Raw genomic sequence first — 11,145 nt, forward strand, 5'->3', positions numbered from 1 at the left:
GTTGCAGTTTTATCCATGCAATTATTGTTCTCCAAGCTCCTCCAGCAATTGCTCATGCAGCTAAAAAACAAGGCAGAGAAAAACTAAAGCATATTCTGTTATAAATTACAAGGTGCTACACATAAATCTATAGTTCCAACAGCATACTCAGAAGGTAACCTAGTTTAGTTTGCTTCACTTATCTGTTTTAGAAAAAAAAGAAAACAGAACATTTAAAATTGTTGCTGCTTTGGAGATTGTTTTTAATCTTTTGTGCCAGCATTCTCAAAGTGTAGTTGCAACATGAACTTGTTTTGGTTTCAGTTGTTTTAATCTTTGTAATCGCTCTAACTGAATGTAGGGATAAGTTAGCTCTAGCGGTTACTTTGTTAATTTATGGGGATATTTACATTCCAGGAAAACATAAAGTCATAGAGAAATAATTAGTTCCTATACACTCTAGCCTGCTAAAAGAAAAATATTGAAAGAATGCCAGAGGGAGCTGAATATTGGGATGATGTCAAGGTGGCCTTCCAACCTTAAATACTTAGTGCTCATCATCAAAATAACAGTAAAAACGTGTAAAAACTTGGTCAGCAATTCCTAAAGTGGTTTGAAATTGTAGACCAATCAAGAAGTTTCCATTGACTATTGAGAAGAGTAATGAGAACATTTAAGTGGGTCTGGGGATGAGAAATTTTTGCCACCGAATAAATGAAATCAAAATGTTGGTTGGAAATGTTTAGGCACAGTGAGTTGGTAGCACTGCTGCCTTGCAGTTCTTTCCTCCGGGTACCTCAGCTTTCTCTCATAGTCCAAAAACATGACTGCTACATGTGTGTGTCCAGGGTGTAACCCGCCTCTCAGCTAATGATCGCTGGATATGGGCATCCTTATGCTCCAAGAGTAAGTAGGTATAGATAATAGAAGGATGGAACTGTCTAATTTCTTGTGTGAGCTTTTACTACTGTAGTAACATGGTACCGCATCTATTTTTACACATCTGTGTTAATGTGTGTGTGTGGAACTGCACATTGTCATACATCTCCCATTCAGTTTAACCATGACCACACCTTTAACTTATCCACTTGCAACATCCATACCCTACCTGGAGGATTGCTATGGCAACAGGTTGCCAGTAGCGACAGGGTACTTCCGTGACCATGTTACTGTGGCGTTGAGGAGAGAGAGGGGCGTGAAAAAAAAACAAAAAAACATCGCGGAGCAGTGAAGGGTGAGGTCTGCCGGGCTCAGTCAGCATAGACAGGGAAAAAAAACATACCCAGAGTCGGGCTTTGTTTTCTGCCATGAACTGAGGAGCCCCGCGGTCTGCCGGGACGCGTCTGTTCGCTACTGCCTCTTGTTTCGGTGAAGGAAGCTGAAGGATACCGTCGCTTCCACCGGAATGGAGACCTGCCGCTGACGGAGACTGTGGAGCTCCCCTGATAACAACAGGTTAGTGTTTGGACTCGGTCACTTTCTCCTGCATCTCCTACAGCTTCTACTGGAGGCATTTCATTTTAACGCGGTTTATCACCAAAAAATTAGCAGATTCAAATTGTCTCAAGTTTACCGGTGGCAGGAAAAGAAACGGAATTTGGACACGTTTCTAATTGCATGCACGTGCACAGCGAGGAGCCCCGCTGTGCTGAACCCTAAGGTGGCTTTTTATATTTTACAGCTGGATTATTACAACATGCTCGTATAAATAATGAGCATGTTTGGCAATATTTAAATGGCGACATCACTATGCTGAGACTCTTGGAGATTTCTGCGCTGAATCAATAAATCGGTGGGTGTGTCTACCTATTATCACACTTATGTTCCTTATATTTAGATGCATTAACAGCAAATTAGATCCTATTAGTATGAGATTGTTTGTTTCTTTTATTTTTGGCTATTATTGGTGTCCCGTTAAGTCATTCTATGTGTTCATATTTGTCTTTGCATTTCTTGACAAAAAAAACCAACAAAAAAACAAGACAGGCAGCCATTTGAATGAAATTAGCCCATTCTCTTATAAACCTAATGTAAAGCATATTTTAGCTATTGAAGTAAAATATGCATAAATAAGCATTGCAATGTATAAATGCAAAGTCTACGGAGAATAAAATTGTAATTTTAGTATATTATTAAAAATTAATATACCATGTCTGTTCATTTTTTTCAGTAGATTAATGATAAAAGACAAACAGAAATGACTTTTCTCAAAGCTTAGTGATTCTATTTCCCTTTTCGTTTCCCCCTACACAAACACCTTTTGAATTCTTTATAGCCTTATTTATGGCAAACACAGACGGCGCCTGCAGCTCACATCAAGATTCCAAAAATAACCTGCTTGTTTTTCTAAATTTAGCTCAGTATTTCTGTCACATTGAGTCTAGACTGACATTTTTACCCATCCTTGATTTGCTATTGAACTAAAATAACTCATTCTGGTGAATTGTTTCTAAAACCTGACATACCGTACTGTATTTGAATCTCTTTCATCCTGTGACTATTTTGAAAAATAGTCACAGAAAGCGTTTGCTGATGAGCAGAGACAGATAACGTGCCCCTTTTCAGATGTTTTCTCTCTTTTTTTGAATTGTCACTGGGAGCTTAACCATAAAAAAAAAAAATGCTGTCAAGAAATGATCCCAAACTCGAAGTACTTAGTCATGGAGTCACTGATCAAATAAATGCTGCAAGGCTTTGAAGTGAATTACATAACCTTGTAACAAATAGCCAACTGGTTTCTGGCCTAAAGTGATAATACTCTGTAACCTGTCTGTGTCATTGGAGGACAAACCGATGATAATATGACAGTAAACACTGATGGAATACCAATTGGCCAATGAAAAACTACCTTGTTACTCACCATTTTTTCCTCAGTGAAAGCAATGAATCTCTGTAGTCCAATATCATTTTTGAGCTTTAAGTGTGATGGATTACAGGCTGCTGATCAGTGAGGCAGGGCTGGGATTTTCTCAATCTGTGTCTCTCTTGTGAGTTGCAGAAAGACCCCACCACCATCACCACCACCCCTCCACCCTCTCTAAGGCAGGAGGAGACAGCTCCTCTTGTCACTTTGAGTTGTCTCATAACACATTCAGCGCTTCTCCCAAGTGATTGTCAGTGTCTGAGACGGCTCTTCATGCTTACTGAAGCATATCCAAAGGACACAACCTAAAATAAAAAAAGGGGAAAAAGGATGGGAATTTTGGTTATGTAAACGTTACCCAGAAACATCTGTACTGGCATGACAAATCTCAAAATGGCATGGAGGAGAAAAAGATGTCACACTATGTTTTAAACCCAACCAAGAACATTTTATTGTCATTTTATTCTTACAATCCTGAAACACGTCAACTGAATCCTTTTAAAGCTCAGCTTTGAGCTCTGCCGACTTCACAATCTGATGCCTTGACATTAGCTTGTGTCACTTTAAGAGGCTCTTGTACTTTCCGACACTCTGCCTGCATACGTCTTCACAACATCGCCTTTCCATTATGCCATTTATAATCATTCTGAGCTGAACTGAGAAATAGTTTATAAATGAGTTCAGCAGATGCGCAGTTTCACCAGCTGTTTGCTCATTTCTGCTGCCACTAGTCTGGAGGAGCTTTGTGTAATTAGGTGGTATGAGAAGTGTTTAGGCTCCCCTAAATGGTTGCCACCACAGATTCAAAAAATTCTCAAACATGCATGAAAGAATCATAGTTTAGGTAACAAATTTCTATCATGACATACAGCTAAGAAAAAATATTTTACATAATACCTCATTCTATAAAGAACTAACTAATTTCTATGCAAAAGAAATATACAAACAAAATTGTTTATTGTTATCATAATTTACCAGTCAGATACTAGATAATAAGCAATAAATAATAATAAAAAAACATATATATTTGGGTACTCCCTTACAAGGTTTTAATAAACAGTGTTTACAGATTCTCTTGCTTTACAGATGAATTCTGTTTTCAGCAACATTTTTTCTCTCGGTCCATTTTCTCAGACAGAGAAACAGCATCAAATGGAGCCTGTTTTGAAATTGATTGAATTACCCCACGTCGCCTTTCGAAAAGAAAAACAGCTGTCTTCTCGTCAAAGTTTTTGTTTGACCCCATGCTGTTTGAACATATGATTCACACAGCCGCCTGCCAACGTCACTAGGAGAAAAGAAATGTTGCGCTTGCCGTTATGCTCATACAAATACCCACTTCTAGGCTTCAAGGTCAGTAGCAGTCTACATAATTTAACCACATAAAAAGTGATTCTACATTATTATTCACATTGACTAAATATACAAAATCTATATAACCTCCAGGTGTAAAGATAAACTAATGCAAAAATGACTCACAAATGCATTACTTCTAATAGTCAGTAGAAATCATCATCTTTGGTCTTCAAAAATAAAAATACAAGCAACCGTACATCCGCTATATTAATTCATATCAAATTTAAAGTTGTATTACAGTGAAATCTGTAATTTTTCTTTACCCATGTCTATCTTCTGATTAGCAGTCAAATACAGTCTGGGTTGGTGGTTATGTAATAATAAAAATGATGGATGTACCCCTTCATTTAAATCTGTAACTGATGCAGAAGAGCCTTAAAGGGATAATCTATTTTTTTTTCCTTGGACTTGTTTGAAGTGCTTGTGATTGGGCGTATGAGCCCAGGAGCAGTCAGAGCCGTCTCAGTTTGGATAAGAACAGAGGATTTGCAGTGATGAAACCAACGGAGCAGTTCTTCAGACTGAAAAAACAGCTTGAACTTCTAAAATGTCACGGCTGTAAGAGAGAAAGGATAACACTTTCATACAATGCAAAACTGGTTTCTTTCTATAACTAAGATAAAGAGCTGGAGCTTTAACATGGCAAATGTTGTGCTAACCGCAAATAAAAATTGTGGAAGTTGTGATTCACTTCCATTTTCACATCTTAAGAAAAGTACAAATCAATCAAAGATGACCTGAATAAAACATTTTATTTATTTAGATAAAACGTTATCCATAGAATTCCAATGTGAAAAGCAAATGCACGCGAAACCTAAACACAGGTTGTGTTAACCTTGGTAGCAAAAACAGTTTTTAAGTGTTTATGAAACTTTCACATCCCTTTACAGAACCTTTGGCCCAATTGCCATTAGTGAATTGTTTTAAATGAGCAACATAGGTTGAAGTATTAAGTTTCTGTTTGATGCCACAACATCTCAAGTGGATTTAAGTCCAGATTTGAACTCATTCTAACCTTAGTTTGTGTTTATCATTGAGAAGTGGACTTGCTGTGTGTTGCAGATCTTTGTCCTGCTGCATAAACTAAGTCTTGAACTTAAGGTAATAAATTGAATTTCCTTCAGGATATTTTGATACAGAGCAGAAATCATGGTTCTATTGTGGGACTTTGTGTAGGTTCTGAAGCACCAAATTATTACCTGATTGTTAACCTGTTACCACCACCATGAGTGTTGGTGTTTAGGTCCTTTTTCTGAACGGACCTACATTTTTGGAAGGTTACTCACCTTCCAAAAATGTGATTGGGTTACTCACCTTCCAAAAATGTAGCCAACAGAATATTTTCCTAAAAGTCTTGGACATCATCAAGATTTCTTGGTGCTCAGTGTGAAGCCAGCCTTCATTTTCTTGTTAGTCTTGGTTTTCGCCTTTGAACGTTCAAAATAAACATTGAAAGACATTTATGATGCCTTCGAACTGAGTCAAGTGACCCCTGAAGTTGGAGTAATGTTAAACTGTCTTTAGATCAGGGCATGGCGTGCTTTTTGAAATCTTTTAGCCAACTTTATGTTGTCATGCAGTCTTTTTAAGTTATTTATTAATTCAGAAAAAGTGGCTGTAAACCTCCATTTGTGTTGTTAATAACATTTAACTCCTCTTTGCAAAAACCGAATTAAATGTTAACTCAGTTTTTAAACTGGTTATTGACATTATTCTGTCAATAGCCACATAATTGAATAATATAGTTGTTCGGTCAATAGGATTTAACAAGGAAGGTGTTTTTTTCACCGCAGTGTTTCTCCCTTATATATGTCTATCATTCGTTAAACTAATCAAGCTTACTAGGATATATAATCCAATTAAACATTTCTTTTAACTATCAACACTATCACATATGTCTATAAAATAAATCTAAAGTTAAAGCAAAATTTCATTATTTCATCAGAAAAACCAGATAAAGAAGCACTGCTACTAAACAAACATTAGTATGATAGCCCAAAGTCAACTTTTGTGATAAAAGTTGCAGTAAATGAGGCAAAACCCATTAAAGATTTATATGTCTATATTAGGTTTGCAGTATTTGACTCTGCAACTGTTCACTGCATCTGCTTGGTAATCTGTCCTTCATCCTCCTGCTGTAAACCTATCTGGAATCATGCTTCATTGATGCAACCTTGTCTGGGGAGAAATTCATTTTTCCTCATACCTGCCTGCGCTCAAAAATAAATGTTTCTCCCGAATTTAAATTGCTGCTGCAGATATGCTGCATATCAGAGTAACTCACAGAGGACAGGGCGGAAAATGTTCACAATATCAGGCTGCATAATGATGCCAGTGACTTATCTACCTCCAGACCACATTGCCTCAAATAAATGTTGCATAACTAAAACTCCACATTGACAATTCAAACCCCCAGAGCTATTTAGATTTTTATGCTGAGTTGTTGTTATTCACTGATTAGGCTTTGTGGCTGGAGTTCCAAAAATAGACTCGTCCAGGAGCAAATTCATTCTGGCCTGAGACTCTTTATGTCCATTTGTAAAATCTGGGAGCTTATTTTTACTTCTTTTTTCTTGGTTTTACTCTTTCAGCTGTCAGATCTCCGGGGACAGAATCTCTAACCTATCTGTTTGGGTTTTCTCACAGGTCTTAACCCGTTGAGCTCAAATTTCACTCAGAAATCTTTCAACAAACGACAAAGCGCTGGAGCCGAGACGGTCAAGCATGGATGTGCCCAGGATGGCCGAGGGCCTCTTCAGCAGCACGCTGTCCTCGTCGGGAGGGGGCCACCATGTCCCCTCCTACCTGACGTTGGAGCAGAAGGCTGCCTTTGTCTTTGTGCTGCTGCTCTTCATCTTCCTGGCCCTGCTCATCGTGCGTTGCTTCCGCATCCTGCTCGATCCTTACCGCAGCATGCCCTCATCCAACTGGACAGACCACACTGAAAAGGACACCTTTGATTACCGCATTGTCTGAGGAGCCCAAACAAAATTAGACTGGATTGATACTTACAAAGCACTGCTGCCCTACGTTTGAATGACTGCTGATTCACTTGGAAAATTGACATTTTTCCGAAAAATTCTCCAAAGGTTCCAATTGATTATGGGATCAGTGATTTGTTGTGAAAAGAGTTTAACAACTTCTCTCTGCCAAATAAGAAAGTTCTCAGTCAGTTATCACCGGATCCGTAGTTTGAAGCAAATCTGTCAACCCGCACACTAAGATGATGAATAAGAACTCGTAAAGGTTCACTAGAAATAGGGACTCAAGTCTGAAACTAAGAGGCAAGTTGCCCTTAAATCGCTAAAACAAAGACTATGGATTTCACTTTAAAGACTTGACTCGGACTTGGTTTAGGACTTACCTGAAACAACGTTTATCTCATGTAATCAGGATGAAAGTAGCCTATCAAGGGTAGATCAGCTGAATGTTTTCAACTTTGAAATTAAATGTGAATTTATAGTTTTAATGGGGAAAAGATTTTTCAAAGTACATTTTTTTAGCATGTTGAATTTAATATTGCGGAAAAAATGTGAAATGTTCAAGGATAATGATTTGAATTCATAACTTAAAGAAGTTCTATGTTTTAGGCAGATGGTTGCCATGGATCCGGTCAGAAAATTTTACTTTTAGTCATTATAAAATTAAGACTTGGCTCAGACTTGACCCTCAAAGACATGACTTTGATGACTTAGAAAAAAAATAACTCGTGAACATCTCTATGGTTCACAATCGTTTTTCTCCGCCATCCGTTCTTTTGTGGACTACCTCACTCCTCCGTCTCACGTCTGAAGGTGTTTCCTCAGTTCACACAGGGTCCAGTGTTTTTTGATATACAAGCCAGATAAATGGTGGCAGTGTTTACATCTGATCACATCTTAGAATTTTTATGGATAATGTAGACAATCAGTGTTTAAAGTAGTTCAGAAAAATGCAGTGTGACTAGTTTGGGTTGTTGAGGTAATTTTTTTAAGAATATTTTTTTAATTTGCAAAGAGGTCCAGAAGACTTTGTGTGATATAATCCATTCAGAGAGGAATTTGATTGCCTTATGTCTTTATTAGATATATAAAAGTTAAAAATATATATATATAGGATTATAAAGCAGGTGTCACAATCAGAAAGAAGACATTTTTGGTTGAAACGCTCCCTTTAATGCTTTGGAACAAATTGAACAGACAGATGCAAGCAATGAGTTACTTACTGTTATGTGTGTGTGTGATGGGAAGAAAAAACTAACCTGTATGTGTCCCTTCAGTTACTGAGGGGACACATCGAGTTTCATCAAGTTTAGATGTAATCAACCAACAGAGGTGTTGAAGTAAAAAGAAAAAGAAAAAAAAAACATTTACTGTGCTGTAATGTGTGCCTAACTTAAAATGTGTTCTTGGGAAAAGAGAGAAAATGAGTTAATATTATTTATTTATTTATTTATTTTTATGTGTGTCTGTGCATATGAGTGGTTGCATTTGTGTGTGACGGCCATTAAAAAAAAATCTAAACAGCATTTTACTGCCTGCAGTTGGTATATTGACAGTTGGTATGCCAGATCTGCAGAGTGTTGATGTTGAAGATGATGAAGCATTTTCACATCCAACCCTTTACAAACTAATGTTGTGGCTCTTTCTTTGGGCAACTTTTCAACTGTGCGCCTTATAGTGTAGATTGTTTACAGTATCGTAGGTAGCAAACACACTGGAGACTCTATTGCAACAGTGTCTTTGCTCTTCACAGATGTCATATAACTTGTTAAAAAAAATGACTGGATAAAAACTTTAAAAAAAAAAATCTCTGATCTTGTCCCTGGTTGGACACAAAGTGAGCTGTGATCCTTTTGATGAAATGTGATGTTCTTGTGGTCTGCTGTGGCCTTTTACTGCAAAACGCAGATGTCGCAATGTTGTGCTGAGGTGAGTTTCTCTGACTCTCTCTCTTTTGTTTTTGTTTTTTGTTTTCCCTTGCACGTATATTCTGCAGAGTATCCTGTCCATGCATGATAAATGGTGAAGTGCTTTAATCCTGATGTTGTAGTTGTGGGTCAGTTGCTCAAGCAGCCTTTTTTTCTGTCTGTTCTGGAGCCTTTTGTTTCGATCTGTTTCTTTGCCTTGAGCTGCTCTTCTTTTTGTAATAAAAATGATCAGAGTCCACAACGAGCCGTTTTATGTCTTTTATTTGATCATGTTAATAAACCGGGGTGTAAAAGTTGGTTTTGTTAAGAACAAACTCCTGGATGGGGTGACGAAATGGCTCTTTGAATCCTTCATGACCTTTACAAGGCAGTATCTGCCAGAGGCTCACAGACTCTTTTCCATTTTATCAGGGTTTGGCAGGGGTAGCCGGCAGGTGTCTCGATTGGTTTGCAATGAGACCAGACACTTCATCTGGGTACGAACACGCACACAGAACGGTCTCCAGTCTCCAGACCCAGAACCTCTCCTTTGAGCAAAAACTCTTCAGAAAAAATGTGCAGAATAATAATTTCCTCTCTCACAATCTGCATATGCTGATGTGCACACCTGCAAAGGCCCCTGCATCATTTCGTATCTTATGTAAAACATCGTTTTTCTCCGCAAGACAATTTTTGAATCTTTTAGGCTGCTTAGTAATTCTGCAGATATCACGCTTTCACTGATTCTTATTTATTTCTTTTTTCAAGGGAGAGCAGAGGAACAGATGTGGATCAGAATTTTAAGTAATGCGCAGCCTTACTTTTTGGATTGTTGTGTAAGAGACAACATCTTTACTAAAACCTCAGTGTTTTTAAAAGTCAAAATAGTGAAAGAAACATCATCAATAATTGATAACTGCTTGTACTGTGAAGTTAAAATTAAACATTTATTGTATGGTTACAAACACACCTTCTTTGACCTGTTGGTATCTGGCAGGAGGGGATAGTTTGTTTTAAATAAGGAGTCGTTTAAATACAGTTTATTTTATGATTCCAGTTCACAAAAAAAATTTAACTGAAGGCAGTTTATGAGACGAACTGGTTCTAATCGTATTGAACCCAGGTTATAGCATCATACAATCAAATTCAGTTTACAATTTAATATCATTTTTTAACAATTATTTAAAACAGAGTGGCTTGGGTGTAGAACAGCTGACGACCATCCATTTTCTTTCTGGGGATAATCAGGAGAGTTGCGTCAGAAAGGGCATCCGACGCAAAACATCTGCTAATTCTGTGTGCAAACAGCTGTGAAAAGTGAGATGCTGCTGAAAGGATAACAACAACCTCAGGAAGGTTTCAGTAACATTGAGTCATTGAGTTTGCAGAAAATCCTGCTGGGCAAGAAACAGGCGACAGTAGAAAGAAAACACTTAACTTAACAGGAAATATTCTCCACCAGAACCAGGCTTGAGAGGAATTATCTGTCATAGGGATAGCAGAAAATAAACACACTTGGAGTACTTTCTAAGCAGAAAACACCAGAGTACACACATAAGACAATGCAGAAATACTTTCTATGGAAGGAAAAAGTAAATATAGCATGAAAGTAGTGGGAGCTATAGCTCTGTTACTGACTTAACCAGGGAATAAAATAAAACTATGTAAAATAAACAAATGCATTGAGCTCAGGAGATTTTCTATAGACAGAGCTGAAGTGCACAAAGTTGAGGCCTCAAACCATCCAAGGAAAAACATGCAGCTTTATGTGGAAGTTCAGGGCAAGGAGTACCTTCAGTAGAAATAAAAACAGAACACAAAGTTTAAAGCTGCAGTAGCTTCACTACTAACTCTGTCCAGCAAACACATAGAACTAGCAAGACCATCAACTCAGTTGAGAGCATATAGAACAATTGTTTCCTTAATATTAAAGGGATTTTGATTGCTCATATGTTTAATTGGGAGAAGAAAATATGCAAAATTTACCCTGGATTTAATATTCAATGGTTGCGTTATTATTTACTTAGTTGAGATGATGAAATAATCTGGCACTGGACAA

The 11,145-nt window shown here is 37.6% G+C and overlaps 1 protein-coding gene across 1 annotated transcript; it reads left to right on the forward strand.

The window, feature by feature from the left end:
* The first annotated feature begins 1,114 nt into the window (after positions 1-1,114).
* LOC103477652 (cortexin-3) lies at positions 1,115-9,348 on the forward strand. Its single transcript, XM_008430894.2, has 2 exons — positions 1,115-1,434; positions 6,845-9,348. The coding sequence occupies exon 2, from the start codon at positions 6,923-6,925 to the stop codon at positions 7,172-7,174; it is 252 nt and encodes an 83-aa protein (XP_008429116.1). The 5' UTR covers positions 1,115-1,434; positions 6,845-6,922; the 3' UTR covers positions 7,175-9,348.
* Positions 9,349-11,145: the final 1,797 nt, after the last annotated feature.

Source organism: Poecilia reticulata, linkage group LG16 (assembly GCF_000633615.1).
Source record: "Poecilia reticulata strain Guanapo linkage group LG16, Guppy_female_1.0+MT, whole genome shotgun sequence".
Classification (NCBI taxonomy): Eukaryota; Metazoa; Chordata; class Actinopteri; order Cyprinodontiformes; family Poeciliidae; genus Poecilia; species Poecilia reticulata.

What these genes read in the sequence shown, in the direction of transcription:
- LOC103477652 (XM_008430894.2), top strand. Translation starts at nt 6,923, where the DNA reads ATGGATGTGCCCAGGATGGCCGAGGGCCTCTTCAGCAGCACGCTGTCC.